Source organism: Pocillopora damicornis, chromosome 11 (genome assembly GCF_964200805.1).
Source record: "Pocillopora damicornis chromosome 11, jaPocDami1.2, whole genome shotgun sequence".
Lineage (NCBI taxonomy): Eukaryota > Metazoa > Cnidaria > Anthozoa > Scleractinia > Pocilloporidae > Pocillopora > Pocillopora damicornis.
In genome coordinates, this window is record NC_142680.1 from 3627456 (window position 1) to 3649541 (window position 22086).

Genomic DNA, 22086 nt, shown 5'->3' on the forward strand with positions numbered 1-22086 from the left:
GGTGTTTCCTAGTCCTCATGTTTATTGGTTCTTGATATCAGGGCCCTTTTCCGGAACAGTGGTCCCCCTATGGACAGGCCTCGTTGAGGGTATCTATTTTTGGTTCAGGCAATCTTCCACCTGCGATATCCAGTCCTCCTGAAGAATTTCAAGATGAAAATGACCTTCCCAAGGTAAGCAGGCACTCTTTTTACTGAAAAATACAAATTCGATTTTATGTACGGTCTTGTAGAAGTCCATTTGAATGTATGGATTCATTCATCCTAACATCAGTGTGCATATTCTCCATACTGCTCTCTATACATTTCTTATGTCACTTACAAGGAGAATTTGTTTAACAATCAAGAGCTTCATGAATTCGCAATCATTCCATAATTGTCATGAACGTAATGTTTGTTGGTCTACGTTTACAGTGAATGTGATTGATCTTCACCTGAGTCTTACCTTTTTTCGTCATTCTAGGATGTATGGATAAAGAATGGTCGGTCCTCTATACTTACTGACGAATTTGAAGAAGGGAATGGCTTTGATCTTTATATTGACGCCGCACGATTTCTTCCAGACAGTGTCAGCGTCACTAAGGTGTGTTTAAAGTACAGTAGAACCCTGCTAACTTAAACTCCTAAGGGAAACAAAACATTGTCTGAAGTAACTGATAGTAAATGATTGAAAAAATGATCCTTACTGTCTGCTATACATCTCTTGTGACTTAAGCCCTGAGAATTGGGTGTTAAATCAAGGAATAAAACAAAGCTGATACAAATATTTGAGGAGGCGAGCGTGGCCTAGTGGTTAGGGCGCTGCACTTGTAAGCCGGAGGTCCCGGGTTCAAGTCCTCCTCCCTGCCACTGGATGGATTTGTCTTCGGTGGCCCCGAATTCAACTCCTGCACGCTTTGTAAATAGCCAACTGGTCTGCCTCCTACCAGTTGGGGTTTTTAACAAGTTTCTGTTCATTTACGATATTTGTTTCCTTATTTACAGTGTCCCCAATTAGCACAGCAGTGCTAAAAAATACACAGACACTTAAATAAAGTTATTATTATTATTATTATTATTATTATTATTATATTTCTTCTGAAAATTATGTTGGTCTTATAAGGAGAACTGGTCACCTCTAGAAGAGAGTGGAGGCAACACCTGTTAACCCTTTAACTCCCTAGATCTCATTAGTAATTCTCTTTACTATCTGACCTACAATTCTTATTATGTCAATTTGAAGAATTTGGTATTGGATCCACTAATCCCCTAATTGTTATTTTACTTTATTCTCGCCACTTCTATGTTGATACCGTTTTGATATCTGTTGGTCACTCATGGGAGGTAACACCTGTTAAACGATTGCTCTTAACTCATGTCATTGCTACTGACTTCCGTTTTCAGGTGGCTGGAAGAGTATTGGACAAGAACTACACAAGGTAAAACTTGTGGTAAATGATTAATGGGATTTCAGATAGGCAATCTACTCACCTTGTGCAAGAACCCAGATCCTGCGTTCAAACCAAGGCTAGGATGTTGTGTTTTTGTACGAGACACTTACCTCGACCGCCCCTTTGTACACAAAAAAGGAGACGAAATAGTAAGGTGAACTGAAAACAAAAGTTCTGGCGACTCTCTGTTGTGGACCAAGAGCGACAATATTCCAGGTCGGGTCAAGCCAAGGAAAGAGGAACAACCCTCCCCCCTCCCCCGTACTATTTTTTTTACTGCAGACGTTGTTTGGCGAAGGCACATTACTCTCACAATGCTCTCTTCACCCAAGAGTATCAGTTATTGGTGTAATGTCAGGGAAGCTTGACAAATTGCTGGGCGAAAGGGGGGAGTTGACCTGTGATTGACTAGCGTCCCACTGAGACGAGTACTCTTGAGTCCCTACATTTTATGAACAGCCCGAGCATCACGAAATATAACACAAGGGATCAAACTCAGTATTGAGCAACTGCACACCTTCCATTGATCCTTACTTGTTATCAGTTGACTGTTGTAGGGTTAGTGGAGGGGTTAGTGCGCAATTGCTCAGATGCTGACATTGATCCTACACAAGTATTCTCTTTTCCTTTCTGTTGATTTTTTTAGAATTGGTGTAGACATTGACGTACAAGCTACACTGGACAGTGATATCTACAACCCAGATTACAACTGCAGGACAGAATACCGAGACCCAGTCTTCCCGCAGTCTTGCACTCTAATGTTGAAAGTGTACACAGTGGATAGGATTTCAAAGACTCTTTGCTGTGTGGGATACGGATTCCTACCGATCTTTGTTGAAGTTGGAACAACAAAACAACCGTCTGTCAGCAGCTCGAATGTTAAGGTGTGTTATATTATGTTTTGGTAACTTATTATAGGTTGGTTTGGACACTTAGCTTACCTTTCTTTCACAATACGGTCGTTTATGAGATGAAAATAATCCGCAACTTACACAAGACGCGAACTGAACTGATGAAATCAGCGAGGCCTCTACAAGCTGCAAGGTGCTTGTATAAATGGTTCGCGTCTCATGACACGTTGAGTTTTGCAAGCGGTTGCGAGCGCGAGAATAAATAGCGCTCGCGTCGTACGTAAGCCGCGAACAAGCTGCGATGTCATTTATACGAGTGGTTTCGCGTGTTATTTGAGTCGCGGCTTATTTGAGACGTGCTCAAAACCCTCTTTTTGCCAAAGCCGCGGAATGTAAAAGTGGAAATGTACCGTTCATACGATGAGTTTGTGTCTTACATGTATGTGAGCCGCGGCACATATTGAAGAAAATCTTCCTGTATTTTATTTTAGGTTGCTTTTAATGAAGGTCCTCACCAAATACGTTTGTATGGTGGTTCTCCAGACCTCTCTCAACCTTTACACGAGAGCGTGACGCAGAGTCTGTCGTAAGTATCTGTGTAAACACTTAATAAAAAAAAGTCAATCAACCAGCTAGTTGAGCGGTTGGTCAGTCAATCGGTCAGTCGGTCGGTCGGTCTAAGGAAACATTGTGGTGCGTCGGGTTGGGTATTACATGGTAATTTGGTTAATGTGAAAATGCCACCAAAGAGAATTTTGAGTGTTTGCCCTTCTTCGTCCGAGCAAAAGGGGGAAAGGGAGTCATACAGATAGTTAGGAAGTAAGTTATTCAGCCAGTCAGGCCATCACACAGCGAGCAAGTTAGTTAGTTAATCATTTGATCAATCAAACAATCAATTACTCCCTTTACTAACATCCTGAAAACGCCTTGCCGTAATGGCTAGCTTTTGTTATGCTTAGTTTACGATCCTGACTGCAAATAATTTGACTCAACAGTCCTGTACCATGTGCTAGTTTGTTGGTAAGACTGGTTCAAGCAGCTTGCCATCCTAATGGAAGACCAAAAGAGGTAGGTAAACACTCTCAACATGATGCCAATAAATGTAATTACCATATACTGCACCGGTGAATAGTACTTTTTGGGCGCGCTGATTGGCTAGTCCGGAAGTGATGAGCAAGTGTAATTCACCTCCGAACAGCAGAATAGACCAATTGTAAGATAAGAGTTCGATTTCCGACCGTTTTTCAGTATATTGAGAGACGGAAACTAAATTTTTTCAGTTTCTGTATGGTATGTGCTTAAACAACCTCCATGTCGGTCAAATGTGGTGGATATTTACCTTCACTTCTGTGAATAATTGATTAATAATTATAATTATGGTAAATACGACGACGACGATGACGATGATCCGGATGACGATGACCCGGATGACGATGATCCGGATGACGATGATCCGGATGACGATGATCCGGATGACGATGACACAAATGACGATAACAATAAGGCTTGATGGTTTGTCTTAACTTTGTATTCAGCAGTCCGTGATGTGGTGTTGTGAGATTTTTACGACATACTTTGAATTGGGAAAATGATCTTTTGCTAAAATATAAGAAGACCAGTAAGTTAAAAATAAAACCAGATAAAGAACCAGAATAACTTAGAATGAATAAGAAAAACACTGATTGAAATGACAAATTTGAAATATTCAGGCTGGATGTTTCAAGCTGTACTAATCATGATGCAGGTCCCTCAATCCACCGCCACCCAGAAGTGATCAACTTTATTATCTTTTTAGGCTTCAGAGTTCAAAGAGTCAGAGTGGGAGTCTGAGGGGCTGTTAGACCCCAAACCGAACTACGCAGACGGTGAGTTTTCGAGGATTTCTCATAAACCCCATTAAATCTTATATAACGTATCTTAAATATGCCAAACAGTAGTTTACGTTAGCCAAGGGTATCCCTGAGTTACAAGCCCTTGATATCAAAAGCCCCCAGTATTATAAATCTTCAATATACCAAAGCCCCTCCATTACAGTTAGCTCTCTTATATAACAATCCCCAAATAACTATCCCCCCCCACCCCATCCAACTAATCCTCGCCATATCAAACCCCCAATATGACGAATGTCTAATGTAACGAACCTCCAATGTAACGAGTCTCTGATATAACGGGGTCCTAGTATTACGAACCCCCGATATGACAAATCCCTGATAAAGCGTGCTCACGATATGACAAACCTTTGACGTAAGCCCCTATGTAACGAACCCACGCAATTTCGAACTTCCCGAACGAACGATGTAACAAAATATAACACGGTATTGTAACATTTTATTTTGAAACTGTTTTCACTGTATTAGTCTTGACGAGCTGCTTGGTTCCCTCTTGTCTGTCGTAGCAAAATCTTATCGTTATGCTAATATGCAAAGTGAAAGCAACGATATTGGCTTGACCTCTCCTTCACCTGATGTTCAAATCGTACCTTGGTGTAGGTCTTTTTTAGTTAAGAAGAGAAATTAATAATGATATTATTCGACTAAAGATGAATATCATATTTATCTATTCCATCATAACAGAGATTAACATTTGCATTCTTCCTTATTCTGTTTATAACACAATGTTTCGAGATAATCAACTTAAACTTTGCAAACGTCATACCAAACAACAGCTCCATGATCCAATGACCTTTTTTACTGCTTAAGTAAATTATTGCATTGTCCGAAAACTTATGAAATGACCACTCAATTAAACCACTTCACCTCAACTTTCATAGGTTACCATTTGTTTGTCAGCGTTTTAAAACTTGAAATGCAGGCTTTTTCTTTTCTTTTTTTTTTTTTTTTTGCATTTTGAGCAAAACTAATTGATCATCACAAGATGAGATTGGCTTGCGAAATATTTTTAAAACAAAGCAAATTAACAGGTCCCCCTAATTTGCACTCTTTTCCTGAAGTGAAGCGAATCAGCATTAAATGAATCAACTCAATACCATCACGTACCCTGTTCAACAAAAATTACATTTGAAAATCACGGGGAAAACTTTGCACCTTAAAAAAACTTAAAGAACTCTGACCTTACTGACCACTCAGGAATAGATAATTGCACACTTGATTTCACATCGCTCCTAGATCTTACATGACACACGCTTTGCGGTTTTGTCATTGAACATATTTCACTCCAAAAGCGTGACAATATACACGCTTGTTTTTATCGTGTTAGAATTAAATTTCCCAATGTTATTTTATACATTATTGTTTCATGAGAAGGATTTTATTATCTTATGTGTCTAATCTCTCTTTGTTTTAGATCTGTGTTTTGACCTTATGGCATTCGTCTGAAATTTCAGTAGATTCGTCTAGTGATTCTATTAACATAAATGATAACTTGGCTTAAAATGCTTTTGAGACAAAGTAAAAAGTCATGATGTTGAGCAAAAACATATCTTTAGTAAAAGAGAAGTTTTTTGCCAATTAACTTTCCTCTCAGATGATTGCTTAGTTAAATCGAGCATAGACTATTTTTCCTCATTACTAATGCATAGAATTTGCCACCTCAAAACAGTGTTCAAAACACACGATATTTTTTTTAAAGAAACTAAGCATTTTTGCTCTCGAAATATAAGGTCATGTCATGATTCACTCTTTTTGCCTAAGCCCTGCCACCTCAGAGAGCAACACCATGTGTCTAAAGAAATCCATAGCTGGTAAATAACTTAGATTTTCCACGGCTGCTATCAATCAGTATTCTTTGAATAATCAATGTTATGAGATTCCAAACTCGTTAATTAGACCACAGATCATATTAAATAGACGTAGTAGTTCAAAACGGTTAGTAAAGTTCATCCACAGCAACGGTAGATTTTTGTGAACTGAATTTTATAGCTTCGTAGAAATCTGTTTAGTGTATACTTTGTTTTCTTCGCATGAAACACCACGAAAGGTTAACCATAATATACGCTTTTACCGAAGAAGAAATCATTACCTAGGTTAACTTCTAATCCTGGAATAACGTGACCTTCTTTCGAACAGTCGTAGTGAGTAGCATGGGTATTTGCATGATTAAAAGTGCCTTACTTCACACGAGTGAAAACTCTCGTTACTCGACTGCGTATACTGATCCCTATGGTTATGTTGTTAATTACAGCAAGCAAACAGCGATGCAACCAAGGCAGTTTCTCTCATAGGAGTATCAGCAGATGATATTTGTGATTCACAAAATATTCTTTCAACGTTCAAACTGGTTGGTCTAACCTTGCTGCAAGTTGGTTGTGTTTTCTCCTGAGGTGTTTCCACTTTGTAATCGCTCATCGATGACGCGGAAACATTGAACTTCTCTTGGCAAATTACAGATTAAAACAATGGTGGCTCCGTTGACAAAAAGTTTTCATTGCTCACATCTTCATCGTTTTTAACACTCAAACACTCTTGATTTCAAACCTCAGTTTAAGTTAAAATTCATATGTCTCCCTTCACTTTAGAGCAACGCACCGGTTGTGGCGTTGACACCTTTCTTACAGCATCTGTCCTTGCTCTCTCAAAAGCAGCTGTTGTTTTTCTAAGCGTTGTAGGAGGAGCACTCCCTCTCCGTCGTTGAAGGTCTAATTTCTCTCGTTTCTTTTTTGTTCCCTCTTCAATCACTCTGAGATTCTGATATATTTCGTGAAACGCCTGTTTCATGGCATCTTCGTACTTCATTGCCTGATTGCCTCGCACTCTCTGTCGCTCGACGTTTTTCATGGTAAATAGTGGAACCGCTGAATTGAAATGACCCCAATGGTAATCTGTCCAAGACTTGTGTTAGGCTGTTTTACGTCCGCTCCTAAGGAAATTTTGCGGAAGTTTTCAAGGCGTATGGACTTGTTTTGCCAGCTCTTTGTATATTTCTGCAACTAATCGAATTTTATTTTGCGTGGGAAGAGTTTTGATTTGTGACGTATAAAAGAGAAATCACGTGTTAAAGGTTTCTTGTCTAGGAGTTTTTTTTCCTTGCGCTTCTTTTCTACTTAGTGGGCAAGCGAGGAAAGCTCAGCAATTGAAAAATTTGATACGAACCTGTGCAATTTCGTGGTTCAAGTCTTCGAACTGCGTGTTTATCAACTTTTGTTGTCACTCAACCTTGGAGGGTAACCACAACAAATGTGTAGGCAGGATGTGTCTCTATTATGAATCGATTGTCACCTGACGGATGTGTTTTAGGCTCTAATTTTATTTTTATTAACCTCTATAATTTCTCAGCTGGATGCTCAACTTTTGTGCCACCTAATTTTCAAATTGTATTAGGAAGGGATCTTTACTCATCTTTGTTTCCTTCTGGAAGAAATTCCTTGTTCTCTTGCCAACATTATGTGCTTCATTACTGAGCTGTTTCTAAATAACATGAGGTCAAACTGTTTAATATGATTGAGGATTCAAATTTTTCCACTCTTTGCCTTCCTCGAAAGTGTTACTTCGCTTACCTTTTGCCTGATTTGTGAGCATGCCTGATATGCGGCTAATGATAAAATTCCTTATCGCTAGGTATAATTGTAACAATGACATTCTTTCTTTTAAAGGACTCGAGTGTTTTTCTCAGTCATATTATGGAAATTTGAAGCCTTGTATTCGTGTTATTTCACGTGACATTATTTATTGAACGATTATTCAGTAATTCCGTGTAAGTTGCGTAGATTTGTGATGTTAGAGCGCAATCCTTTCCGGAAATCACCATAAACTGTTTTTGTGGTTTCACCTTATTAACTTTAAGTAGCTTTGCTCGGGTCACCATCGATACTTAACGTGAAAGAATGACTATTGAAAGCTTAGTAACATTTTGAAATAGTCACAGTGAAGGTCATGAGCTAGGTCTTAGCGGTGGCCAATTTATGGTGGCCAATTCATGTTATCAACTCAGTTGATAATGCTAAATTACCCTGATGGCAGCATAGCACTTCGGCACGAACTTTTCTTCGCCTGCGGCAAAGTACAAAGCCTTGAGCCACGTGAACCGGCGAAAGGTCTGTAAGGGGTCTGGTACTGATAATGAGGGTCTCATTATTGGTGCCAGGCCCCTAGAAAACCTCTCAGACTCGTCTCAAACCTTTCGGCTGGTGGGGAAGCGCGTCCTGCTGCACTTATAATGAGGCTAATGACAACATCGCATAGTCTCTTGTGTTGCAATAAAACCTCCAGTAGAGGCTAGCCTTTTATGGTGGCCACCTCTCCACATTTGCTTGGCTGTTTGGTCCTAATACTGTGCCGATCCATACGTTTAATTCATGAAGACCTTTGAACTCCAATATTCGACAAGTAATGTCCCTTCAAGCTCCATACATTTTCTTGTAAAAAAAGTCAAGAGAAGTTGGTTTTATATCGAGATAACACCCTTTTAGCCGATGATTCGGCTTGTGACATGTTTTAAATTTTTTCTGGGGCTTATTGGTTAGAACCTTTCGATATGAACGGTCCTCACACTGCTTCTCTCTCTCTCTATATATATATCTCTCTATCAACAAGACACAGTTAACTCTGCCTTAAGTTATTGGTTGCACAGAAGTTCGACTGGTTTTATTTCATGGGATTGGATTCTTAACCCTTAAGCTCCCGAAGAGGATCGTTCAACATGTAACGAGTAACAATTTCACTACGTTATTCAGCACAAAGGTCTTAATATCAAATCATCTTGATGTAATATTATAATTCTCTAAACTAACTTAAAAGCAAATTTGTAGTTAACTCAGCCTTATGTTATCGGTTTCAAAGAAGTTCTTTTTTTCTTTCGTTCTAATCATTCAAGACTTTATGTTTCTTCCCAGGAGCATATTACTCCCTCTCTTGTGAGCCCACCCTGGGAGAGTGCCAGATATATCACAGTATGGTTAAGAGACAACCAATCAAGACTCGTGAGGCAATAAAATTCATAGGAGATGGTCAGGAACATAAACTAAAGAAAGACAGAGTGATAGAAAGCTGGATCAAGGTAAGTTAATCGTCTGAGCCGATTTTATTCGAGACCACTGGGCCTTTTTCTTGAAAGTCCTGGTAACTTATCAGCACGAAGCCATATTTCAAAATTTAGATTTAAAGAATAGAGAGGTAGGTTGTGACCATCTAACCACTCCATTTTGTTTCTTGAGCTGATATTTTTATCATTTAATTTTCAAACATTTTGGGACCCCATCTTAAATGAAAGCAAAGCGACTTTACGGGCTCGTTAAGTTGACTGGACATTCGAGAAACGGTCCCCAGCTGGTCATTTCTAATCCTTAAATCTTGGTTAGTTATATTTAGTCTTCATAACTATCTTTCCACTGCTTCTGGTTGGTTAGTCTGTCAATAAGATTGCAACTGATAGACTGAGCCTATTACTATTATGATATCAAATCTATGAATTGAAACAAATAGTCGCTCAATCATGCAATGTGTCATACTTTCAGTCAGTTAATCAGCCAGCCAGACAGTCAGTTTGTCAGTCAATCGTTTGGTCGATCGGTCAGTCGGGTAGTCAGTCTATTTGTTATGCAGTCAGCCAATCAGTCGGTTAGTGTGTCATTCAGTCAGTTAGCCAGCCGGCGAGTCAGTCGATTCAATCAATCAGTCAATTGTTTGATTGTTCGTCCGTTGTTTCAGTCCTTCATTCAGTTATTCACTGTCATTCATTCAATGGTTAGTCTTAATCTTGCATGAGATCATGTACGTGTCTAAGACTAGTCTACAGTAATCCTGTTGTATTTTGTTTTTGTTTTTTATATGTATAGACTCGCCTCACTCGAAATATCGATGCTTTGCCGGGTGATTTGGACCTTAGCTATGTTGCTCTATACCACGTTATGCACGGATTAAAGGTATGCATAGAATATCAACGTACTTGGATTTATGATGGTCAGTTGTCCATCAGTGAATATCATCGAGGTTAAAATGTACAGTTTTATGCTCGCGCAATAAGGATTGAAACAAATTCGAATTTTTCACCTCCTGTTTGATAGTTGTAATCACTTTTACAATTATTGATATGTTCTGACGCTTGGAAATTTTTCTATTTTGCAACGAATACCAGATCTCCGTGGATGCTGCGCAGAATTTACCATGGTCCAATTTTACATTGGTCAGCTACTGTCTATCGCCTCCCGGGTCATTTTATCGGGTGAGTGAAAGAAAACTTTGGTAGACTCTTTCTTTTTTTTTTTTCTGGTGGGTTTTTAAGCCAGATCTGTGTTGAATTCTCAAGACATGGTAAAGTGTAGGATCACACGTCGTATTGTTTTCTTCTTTCCTCACTTATTCCTTTGTTCGTAATTGCTTTTTTAAGGGTGCCAGAGAGGACTCGCTGAACCACGTAACAAAACCAGTGTACTCCAGTAGTGTTGCCTCTCCTGTGTGGAAAGATGGACTGAAGGTTAGGGAAGCATTTGGCTTATTTATGTGCGAATTGAGGAATATCACTTTTTGTTCTACTGCTGCATGCGTTACCATGATAAAGATATGAAGATCGCATTTGTTAGGGCGAAGTTATTTTCTGTAGGTTATTTTGCCCTCAAGTGAACTTTCTCCATACTTCGACACCACTCGGCACCTAACTGTTTCACATTGTTGGCTTGTTTGGCAGGTTTTTCCCCGCCGTATTTATCACAGGTGCATGGTTGTTATCGTCCACCTTCATGAGTTAGTATTGGACACTACTCAGACCAAAACATCTTACAGTTTACAAGGACAGGTTCGTGGTATCAGACTCCTTCAGATTCTCTATTAATCTAACCCTTTAACTCCCATGAGTGACCAAAACAGAATTTCTCCTTACAATATCAGTACAATATCAAGCAGGTAGGTGATGAGAATAGAGAAGAATATCAACTAGGGAATTATTAGTTGATCCAATCCCAAATTCTCTAAACTGACATCACAAGAACTAAATGGCAAACAGTAAGGAGAATTACTAATAAGATCTTGGGAGTCAAAGGGTTAATCATTTAAGGCATCTACGTAACTGAATTTTTGAAAACCTGTAGTTTTAAATGATTAAACTTTTGAAAGGTTACTTGATTTACACATATATCTTATCCTCTCCTTTGATCTAAAAATCAATTCTCCATACAGTCTGCCTTACATTTCTTTTATTTTTAGTTTCGAGAATTTGGTATTAAGTGGTACCCTGAAGTTGACATCTTTCTTTCTCCTCGTGGCCTTCTTATTGAAATAAGTTCTCTTTTGCTTACTCTTGGGAGTGAAAGGGTTCAATGCTGGATTACGGATCTTATCTTGTTGTGTTACTAGTTAGAAGAGTTTTGTCTGTGAAAGAAGCACAAAGTTTTAATACCGACAGAAGTAATGAAATATGAGGAATCCTAGAATCGTCAACTCGATATATATTTTAGAGGTAAATTTTTATGTTGTTGTTTTGTGTTTGTTTTACATTTTGTTTTCTTTTAGGCGTGGACCGCTGTTCAAGTGTTTGATGAAGGTTATGTTATGAACGGTTGTTATCAGCTTCCTCTGTACACTGGGGACCTCCCTGAGGTACTCCTAGATCATATAATTAGAACAGTATGATTGTGTCTGGCTTATTAAAGGTACAAAGTATGTTGCATGATAGTCAATGGTAGGCTGTTTATGACAAACTAAAGTCGAACCTTCATTGTCCAGATTTTTTCGTTTATCCTCACCAGCCTCGCTGGGTCCATCTGTACACCGCTAAGCAAACGTGGATGCTTCTATCGAAATAACAAGAATGTTTCGATGGAAACCAACAATCTTTGGCAAAAATATTTAGAAAACTGTAGAAACTTTGAAAATCGGTTACATTGTGATGGGAAGGAGAAGGGGATTACATGAAATTGCTGTTTTTCATGGAAACAAATAAGATTGTCTCGAACATTTAGTCGAAGACTGTCATCGCTGTTGTCAAACGTTTAGTTTAAAAATCCTCTCCTGGTTGAATAGAAGGCATTCTAGTTCTCAAAATTTGTAATAAACTAATGAGATCTTTATTTTCCAAGTTATTAACTTTTTTATATTTCGTTTCGACTTATTTCTTTTTATTCTTTTGCAGGCTGTGCTTAATTCTCTTGAAAGCGATAACTGTCACAATGTGCTTGCCAACTTTCGGAGAAGAAAGGCGGTAAGATTGGCAATTCTCCTTCCTGGTTGCTGTTCATTTTCTGGTTAATTTGTGGAGAGAATTTGGTGTTGCATCAAGATAACACCCTGCAGCTGATAAGTTTCTCCATTCCCATAATTTGTCTTACGGAAATTCTTTTATAATTGTCATCAGGAGTTTCATGTCGATCACAACGGAGATCTTTCCAAAGCATGGGCGAACGCTCTTCTGTAACGCTTTCTTTTATTTATTTTCTCATGCGATGAAAATGTGACTTACAATTGCTTAACGTTTCTTGTTTTTTGTTCTCCAAGATTAAGCTTTTGGAAGGTAGTTCAGTTTATGTTCGATTATCAGACGCCAGAAGAGCAGAAGAACTTCCTGCGCCGAAGGTATAAATAATTCTTCTTACACGGTCAGTTTGTGACTGTTTCCGGTTTGAAAGTTAACGAATTATAAAAGGTATCATGGCCACAATATTTTAGAAGCAGGAACTTTGAGACCTTCTTTCCCCTCCCACCCTACCCATACCTTTTCCCTTGGTGAGATCTTCCATACTAACCCCGAGAGGGAGAACTTAAAACGCAGAAATATTAGCTTTTCCATCTACTTCCATTTTCTTGCATGCTGAGGCGTCAAAATAGCTGTAGCCTTGTTAAGAAAATTTAGATTTAATACAAAGCAACCTGGCCTACTCCTGCTAAGACGTTACAGTAGGAAACCCCCTCCCTATTGGGAAATACTTCCTATACCAATGAATCTCTAACCCTTTTTTCGTTTTCTACAAAATCGTTTCAGATGAGAGCCAGACAGGACTACTTGCCCAAAGAAAGGATTGAGAACTACCTCAATATAAACCCGTCTTCGTCTTTGAGTTCACTTGTACCTCACGGTATGACCGAAGATGAATTAACGATGGAACTTACAGACAAGTTCGTCAATGTAAGTGGTGGTTCAAATAAGTTGTAGAGATGGGCAAAACTGAATGACATCACAGCTAAGAATTCCAAAATCTTGTTCAATATTAAATCTTTTTCTGTTTTTTTTTTCGCAGCTTACAAATCAACTGTTAGAAACATACCTGAAGGACACATGATAGCATTCACACGGATATGAAGAGATAGTACACAAGGAACAGCCTCATAGCACTTCTGAACATGCTAATTTCTTATTTATTACTTGAACAAAATGAGACCAGAAAAATATGCTTATCGATTTGTGTATCGTCCAACTACAATGTTTATAGAACTGAGCTGTGATGTAAAATATTTTTCTCTGACTCAAGACGTTGTTTATAAATTATTAGTTTTCTGAAGGAGGTCTTGGTTTACTTTGTTGACAGTGTTATAAGCTCAGCATCCTCTTTCATGTGAAAATTTCTGAAATTGCAGAGGCCTGTAGCTTGATATGCATGTACACTTTAGTTCACTACTTTACAATAATTTATTGTCTTTCTTATTAGTGGACAAATTGAGAAGATTTGCTGCAGAAGTAGATTTAGTATGCAACCTTATCACCCACACGTGGAAATAGAGATGAATGGAATTAAACAATTTACTTCAAAATTTTCAGTTGACATCTTAATTTATCACCAGAGCTGAATAAACTGAATGGAGTTTGCCAAAGTCCAGCTCCCTGCCATAAAGGGTAACCCAAAAGTTCCATATACGCAATTCTAATTCGTAGTCGAAATGTCACGATGTCACGCAACACTCCCTCAAGAGGCGCGCGTGACATCCCAAAGAACTGCTGTGAACGAGACTCCATATGCACTGGAACAGCGGTAGCTTCATTACTCCGCACGTGTTCCTTTTGCATTTCCAACTGATGCATTTAAGTTATATCTCAAGCCTTCCACATTTCGATCGAGATGCATTTTACTAAATATTATCCGATCCGTTTTCCTTTGGATGTTTTGCTCTTGATGAATTGACTTAGCAATTAGTCAAATTTTTCCAAGTGTTTTTTCAGTTCAATTTCATATTAATCATCACGTTCCCCAATCGACTTATTTCCGACGCGTTCCCTGCTGTAATTTTGATGCACTTTGATTAACTCCCCTCAGATGTTCCAAATGAATCCACTTTTCCTGACACCTTGGCTAATGAATTTTCGGACCATTTCCTTATATAATTAGAATACGCTCCTTCATGAACACTTAATTCTTGGTGTCATTTAGTTTGTCGTTACCTGATGCGTTCCTTACGCGTTTCTTTAAATAATTTCTTACGCACTTCTTGTGAATTTGTCCCAATTATAACTATTTTGCGTAGCTTATTTAAGCGCCTACGCAGCACGGTTTAGGTTGGCTCCAAGATCTGACTATTAATTCTCCCTTATGGTTACTTTAAATTTCTTTGAAAACTCGGAGATAAGTTCGGCTATTTTCGTCATTTTTTGCCAAATATTTAATTGAAATTGTTAGAAGTTAGATGTTTATAATTTCTTGAGGTTAAAAGTCTTAAGTGATATCGGCGATGGAAGTTTCTATTTGTTTTTCTAATTTATGTATTTAAGTTATTTCCCAGGTGTCTTCTCGCTATCTTCCCCCTTCCGTTTCTTTTACCACGTTCTAATACCTTTCTAGGGATTATTTTTTATGAAATATCTTCACTGCATACCTTATTCAACCTCAAACGTAGCCCTTTACACCCCAACATCAGCATGCAAGTTCTCCCTACTGTTCTCTCATACCCAGTACTTACACGGAGAATTTGTCGAACAATTAAGATCTTCTTGAGCTGGCCATAATTTCTTCTATTCTCATGATCCTCATAAAAGTTTCAGCAGTGTTACTGTAAGGAGAAAGCAGATTCTGGTCATACTTAGCATTTAAGCATTAATTTCTTTACAAAAGCATTCTTCAGCATTAATCACTTTTGGGCTATCTCCAGACCTCCTAGCGTTCACGCTCCCCGCGCGTCTTGTGACTGAAGGCGTCTCCTCCCTCCCTAAGTAATTCTCTTGTGCCTAGTTGAGTTTCTCAGATGTTCCTCCGTCCCTATTTGCCTTTTTCCCTATTATGAAGGATTTCTTTTTTCACCTTGGGGGAATTCGGAAATCCCCGGAAAGACTATGGAGGAAAAAACCGTGCGCAGCGTCATCATTTATATTGTCATCATTGAATCAAAATATAGGCTTTATTCAGTCAAATATCTTATCTTTCATTACAAAAGCGCAGATGTGTTCACATATTATTAGATAGACGGCTGAAAGGCAAACAGATAAACTACCTTCTACCCTCATCGCCGTTAACGCTAACAAAGCACCGACTCCCAACTACTGCGCGCCATCTGCTACCGTTTTTCATGCCAAAACAACCGCACGACTTCTTGAAATATTTTCCGTATTAATGTACCAGCATATAATGCGGGTGAATCTTAAAAAAGAAACGGCTTTCCAGTGTTATGCTTTAATCTGATTTTATTCAAACTTCCAATTTTTCTAATTTTGTCAGCAGGGCGGGTTCTTGGAAAGACAATCATTTGCATATTTCACATGTTGGCTTCTGACCTATTGTCTTGTTATTGGTCACTTTGCTTAGAATCAATATTCATGAATTTGATGGAATGGCATCATTTTGAGTAAAAACGCCAAAGTATGAGGATGTCTATTTGGTTTTCTATCTCAAGATAAATTCGGGGCTCTGGAAGGAGACGAAATGTGCATGCCTTCAGACTTTACCTTCACATCAACGCAAAGGTGAGCACCTTTAAATCTTTATTAGCTTCTAGCAAATTCTAAAATTTCTATCATAAAGTTGAGAACCGTTCGTTGTCGAAGCAATGGTCAATTACAGCGAGTAAGATATGGTTTCCTCTAAACATTTCTTCGAAACCTTAAAATTTAAGAAGGACTTAAAGAACGCAAACATAGAGTACCAAACTTTGTCATTGAACAGTTCTGTTTTGCACACAAGCTTTTCAGTCGGCCAAAACAGTTCACATAAATCTTTACGCGACCACATGCACGCGTTGAACGAGCTTTTGCATTCCCTTACTTTAACAATTCAATTCAGAATTCTTTCCAATACAACTGTTAAAAATGCAAGAGCGTAACAACTCTACAAATTTCCTAAAGCTGTAAGAGCTGTTTCGTAAACAAAATTATCGAAGTATCAAATTTTCGGCCAAGCACGCTTCATTCAAATGAATTAAGTCGATGACCTTATCGCTCTTTCTGACATTAAAACTTTAAATTGGTGAAGTTTAACCTAATCTTCGTTTGTTGCAAAAATCCTGTCTTCAGGTTTAATCTTTAAGTTTAATTTTCTTTAAATTATGAGACTTTTCTTATTTATTGGCTAAATTTGTCATTTATTCGTCTTATTTTTAGAAGAAGAGCTGAAGGAATGAGATGACTTGGATTTAAAGACAAAGACATTTATGGGGAATCTATCAGAAATATAAATTGCAAGACAAGACAGAGATAAGACTTATTCATTATACACACTCCCTTGAAAAATTGTGGCTTAATCAATTCTGCTATCGCTGTATTTTTGTAAGAAGGGCATTTGGGAATAATTTAAAATTTGTCACCTATTGACAACTAGAATTTTAATCAAAAATCAAAGAAAACGGAACGGTGGAATTAACAACGGGATTTTGAAATTCATCATGATGACTCGAAACTGCAAATGCGTTCAAATAAAATTCCTAAATTGCGCCACCTATTTAAGCCACTATTTTTTCAAGGTGAGTGGTAGATGTATTGAAAAGTGAGTGATAGGATTATGTCCCAACTGAATATTTTAAGGTGGCACTGTAGCAACAACACCCTACAATAAGTTTCTTTTAAGAACTCTGTGCTGCTTATGCAGACTTCATAGAAAAGACATTCACGTTTTCTCCAACAATAAGGATCTTTTTTTCACGGAAATTATATTAGTTACATAGAAAAAAAAAAAGAACGACCAATGACTTGCATACTAAAACAGGATAGATATGAGTCACTACAAACTAACCTATCAAAATGAAACGTTTCACTGATGAACGACTTTTCACTAGGGGCTGACGACGATTTCTTCTCAGACTGTGAAACGTCTACCACTGTTCATCAGAACTGTCATTATCATGCTGAACTACTATCACCCAAACGACCTTTTTTTACGACCGAAGGGGGAGGGACTAAAAACCGAGAACAGGGGTCGACACTTTGCTAAGGTCTCGGACTGACTAACCACGCTGATGAAACGATTTTCGACGACTAACTCTTCAAAATCAAACGAAATTCTCACACAGCTAATTTATCACAAACGGTCACGACGAAAACTGTCAACTGACAAGTTTTGCTACGATTGATTAGTTGCCACAATAACGGTAATCACCGACAACATGTTGATTCGAAACAGTTTTAAAGTTAAATAGTTGAGAACGGACACGATACGTGAATAGCGATTTCGTTTTCATTTAACTCTGAAGAGAATCTACACTTGCACTTTCTAAACATCATTTACCAACAAGACTAGACGTTCATCTTGATTCAAAAATACCCTGACACAGGAACAACTTGACAACAGAAAACTACGATGTTCACCAAATATGCAAATGAAAATATTTTAATGTGCATGTAAAGGGTTGTGTCTGACAGTGCCACTTTAAAACTTTCATTTCTGTTGATTTTGGTCACATCCTATCCTTTTAGAAGTTAGAAGTACTTCAGAGAATGTTTACACAGCAGACGAAAAATACTCCAAATATCTGCTAATTGGCTTTCCGGTTGTATTGACCACAGAGGCAAATATACGCTCATGAAAACCGTCCGGACTATTGAGATCCTTCGCGATATATTTATATTATATATTATAAAATATTCCTTTACAGCAGAATAATAGAAACAAAGTAATAGCTACAAGTACGATTGTTTTTGCATTACCGAAAAGCCAGCTTAATTACCACTTGCTTTGCTCAACATGGACGTCGAGAAAAACAATTTGTCCACAATGATTCTCCTATGCAATCCATGTCAGAAAGAGCGATAAGGTCATCGACTTAATTCATTTGAATGAGGCGTGCTTGGCCGAAAATCTGATACTTCGATAATTTTGTTTACGAAACAGCTCTTACAGCTTTAGGAAATTTGTAGAGTTGCTACGCTCTTGCATTTTTAACAGTTGTATTGGAAAGAATTCTGAATTGATTGGTTGTAAATGCACCAGATTACACACCTGCATCAAACAACATCCTACAACATCAACCACATAGGTATAATTATTTGGTAAGATAGAACGTCATCAACACATTTTCAAAAGTGATTCACTGTAAAAAAAACTTGTATTGTGCAACCAGAGCTTCAAGAAAAACAATTTTTCTTTGCAAAGTCAAAAATGAATTCGAATGTTTTCCATTTCAAACACTGTCGATCGAAGAAAACTACACAGAGGATTACCTTAGTTTCATAAGTGTAATCAAACCAAAAGAAGAGAATAGTTATTTCAAGTTCGATGGGCTGTTTCCCATTAGGAAATAACAAATAAGTTGTTAGGTTTTTAGAATTTCAATTGCGATATTTTAATCCAGATTTTATGTCAAATGAGTTCAGAAGGTGAGAGTTTTTTTTATTCACTGAAAAGCCACGTATAGATTTCTCTTCCATTTTCTTAACAAATTTGTTTTGTTCAGTCGTTGAATTCAAGTCGGTGATTTTTTTTTGAAAAGCGTTTCACAGCTTTGTGAGACAATAGTCAAGATTTCGGATACTTTCAGAACGAAAGGGTTAGGTTAAGAGATTACAAAGTAACCTTCACGCAAGCAATTCTGGGTCTTTTATATGCTTTCTGTGGTCCATATCATTTTCATTCGATGTTCACCCTTGATAACGCTGTGTAACATATTCTGAATACTAAGTACTAAGCTTAACTCTCAAATTTCAAAGTTGAGAGTAGAAGTTCTCCCTACCGCTCAGATAGATTATTTTCGAAGTTAAGAATTTGGTCATCAAATCTCTAAATCAATTTACGGTACGATAAACTTGAACAGTTTTGGAGGGAGAATTTTTATTACGAGTTGAAGAGTTAAGCTTTGCTGTTTCACCAACAAATTAAAAGGGCAAAAGTTATCGAAAACATTAAGAAAGCGAAGAAAAAAAAACAATGAAACGCTCTGAAAATTTGAAAGAAGAAAGCTAAATTGAAACTGAGTTGTCTTGAACATTTGTAAACGAGCAGATCGAGGTAGAAGCCAAATCATGGGGAACGAATTCTCTGGAACAAGAAACTAATTTGGAGAAAGTTTTTGCCCTCAATAATTTTCCTGTGAAACAGCAACAAATCTTAGAAAGTTAATAGTAAGCGTGTTTTGAAAGGCAGCATGGAAAACTATTCACATTTTTCCATTAAAATTCTTGAAAATCAAGGACAGTTTACCTTCATAAAATTGGGCAATAAGAAAAATAAAAATTAAAAACGGTTTGCCCTCGAGAAAATAGACAAAAAAATTTGAAATCAAATGTTTGGCCAAATTCAAGGGAAAGTTTTTCATGTTGCCTTTTACAACTACACGCCATGTACAACATCTCAATGGTAGTTACTTTTGATCAGGAGGCAATGTTAGGTAAATTTGAAAATTTTTGCTTGATGTGGTAGTGGATATTTTGGCGGGAAAAAAGTTTTAAAATGAAGTCTTGTAAATTTTTTGCCAAAAATAGTGTAAGGGGAAACTCTGTGCAAATTTTTCCAAATTTTCCCGCCAAAAGACTTAGTATATTTTTGAACAAATATTTATTTACACATTGTAATTAATGATAGACTTGCAAGCAATAAAGGATTTCACACCAATAGCAAGTGTTTGAACTATAGTTTATTGAACTGAGAGATAAATAAATAGCCATTGAAAACTGACTACATTTAAACACCGGAGCAAAAAAAAAAAAAAAGATGGCGCATACGTATTTTGGGGCGCCATGAAAATAACCTCTTTATTAAAAAAAAAAAAAATCCGGCGCATGTGTATTTTGAGGCACCGTATTTTTCTAAGTTTTTTGGCGGGAAAATTGAAGACGTTTGAACAGGGGTTACCTAAGAAAACCGAGGGGCTGTCCTGGTGTACCGGTACACGAGGGAATTCCTATTGTTTTCATAACCATACATGGACTTATGACGCAGTTCGTTAATGTTTCCTTCTTTTGTGTACCGGTACACGAGGACACAACCAAAACCGACTTTGAGCAAAAATTTAACATGCAGAGTCAATAAAGAAACTTAGCTGTGCAGAACGTTTCTTGTTGCACCCTTCAAAATGAATTGGCATCCATAATTGCTAAAGGCTTGTGAACTGGTTTCTTCGACAACTTCTGCTGGAATATTTTATAAATCTCCGAAAAAATGTTTTCAAGATCTGCTGTACACTAATTCTACCTTTGCCTAGGATCAGATTATTCCCCATCGCATACTTCGTCTTCCAGTGGCTTGTGATCCAACACTTGAGTAAGCAGCAGTCTTGTCCACAGTTGCTTTGGGAAAGAAAAAAAATAATTGATAAGTAACCAAATTACAGCAAGAATTGATTTTTTTTTTCGTAGTGTGTATTTGCAATCGACTAAAATGTTTCCACTCAAAGATTAACCTACCTTTGCTTAAGAGTCGAAATGTTCCCTTCAGATTTTTTTTGTCCTCCAATTGCTTTGTATCCCTCCATTTTCTTGTGATCTTTCCCTTGAATGAACCTTGTCTAAAAATGAAGCAACAGGAAAATAATAATTTTAATTACATTTTATAACAACAATAGATTTTTTATAATTCGTTTTTACAATAAATGAAACAAGACCCTGTCACTCATGAGTGAATCTGTTCAATAAAACTTCGATGCTGGCCTCTTGTTGACTGCTATCCCGTAATTTTTCTAAAAATTACTGACTTTTTGAGTGAATGAAGTTTCTGTTAAAATTACTGATCGCGGAGCACTCTGATTTCAAGCAAGGTTCACCACCTTGATCATTATTCATTCTTGGTGTAACAAGCATGAACTATCACGAGTAATTGTGAACATAGAGATCAAAAGGCTAGAGCCTAAGAAATAAAAAGCGATAACTCAAAGGGACACTTCACAAGTTCTTACAATAAGGTGAACTCTAAACATGACAAGAATTTAAGAATTTCAATATGTGCTCCAATATTCCGTGGAAATTATTGGTTCTGAAACAACGCTGACCTTCGCAAAAACTTGTTTAAAATATTGTCAAAACAAAATCTGGATATTCTCTGCAGTTTACATTCGTGTGGTTGAATTGATGTAGTAATGGCAATATTTCGGAGGTAAAATTTATGGAATTCACACACCTCAAGGCTACTTAGAATTTAAAAAATGTTTTTGCAGATTCTCGTGATGTACATTTGAATATGAAATGTTTCCTCACGTTATAATTTACCGTTTTGTTGATCTCTCTGTAAAGACAAACAATAGCCCCCGCTTGGCGCGAAATGCGCTCGGATATTTCATCGCGGACATTATTTGTTCCGAGGTGCGGACAGTTTTCTGAGAGCGCAGTGTTTATTAACCTTAAAATGTTTTTTCAACGCGCGGGAAAAAATGCTTATAAACAGCTAACCTTTTCTGGGTGAGATGAGTACTTTTCATTGTTCTCCTGTACGACTTAATGAGCAAACAAACATGTCTCTTCTTCCTGTAACAGCGAAATGTTGTCTTATCTTGAATTAAATTTTAAAGGATACTTAGCGTACTAGACGGTAACGTGATGTGTTTAGACCAATTGAGAGTGAACACAAATATTTGATCGATTATAAAT

The 22086-nt window shown here is 37.5% G+C and overlaps 1 protein-coding gene and 2 long non-coding RNA genes across 3 annotated transcripts in view; 1 reads left to right on the top strand and 2 right to left on the bottom strand.

The window, feature by feature from the left end:
• Positions 1-13910, top strand: part of LOC113679007 (uncharacterized) — a 34908-nt gene extending 20998 nt beyond the window's left edge. The window contains exons 25-41 of the mRNA XM_089187710.1: positions 42-173; positions 463-582; positions 1383-1417; positions 2076-2313; positions 2772-2866; positions 3276-3348; positions 4076-4145; positions 9068-9231; positions 10010-10096; positions 10309-10395; positions 10561-10647; positions 10858-10965; positions 11679-11765; positions 12298-12366; positions 12660-12737; positions 13144-13287; positions 13400-13910. Coding sequence (XP_089043836.1) covers positions 42-173; positions 463-582; positions 1383-1417; positions 2076-2313; positions 2772-2866; positions 3276-3348; positions 4076-4145; positions 9068-9231; positions 10010-10096; positions 10309-10395; positions 10561-10647; positions 10858-10965; positions 11679-11765; positions 12298-12366; positions 12660-12737; positions 13144-13287; positions 13400-13441 — 1716 coding nt within the window. The 3' untranslated portion in view covers positions 13442-13910. The remainder of the gene's footprint in view (positions 1-41; positions 174-462; positions 583-1382; positions 1418-2075; positions 2314-2771; positions 2867-3275; positions 3349-4075; positions 4146-9067; positions 9232-10009; positions 10097-10308; positions 10396-10560; positions 10648-10857; positions 10966-11678; positions 11766-12297; positions 12367-12659; positions 12738-13143; positions 13288-13399) is intronic.
• On the bottom strand, positions 5529-7456 carry LOC113678998 (uncharacterized). Its single transcript, XR_016181164.1, has 2 exons — positions 7329-7456; positions 5529-7165 (listed from the first exon to the last, which is right to left on the bottom strand). It is a non-coding gene; the product is annotated as an uncharacterized LOC113678998 (long non-coding RNA).
• On the bottom strand, positions 11878-21007 carry LOC113678983 (uncharacterized). The gene is made up of 4 exons (XR_016181163.1): positions 20911-21007; positions 20699-20793; positions 15051-15140; positions 11878-11959 (listed from the first exon to the last, which is right to left on the bottom strand). It is a non-coding gene; the product is annotated as an uncharacterized LOC113678983 (long non-coding RNA).
• Between the last annotated feature and the right edge of the window lie 1079 nt (positions 21008-22086).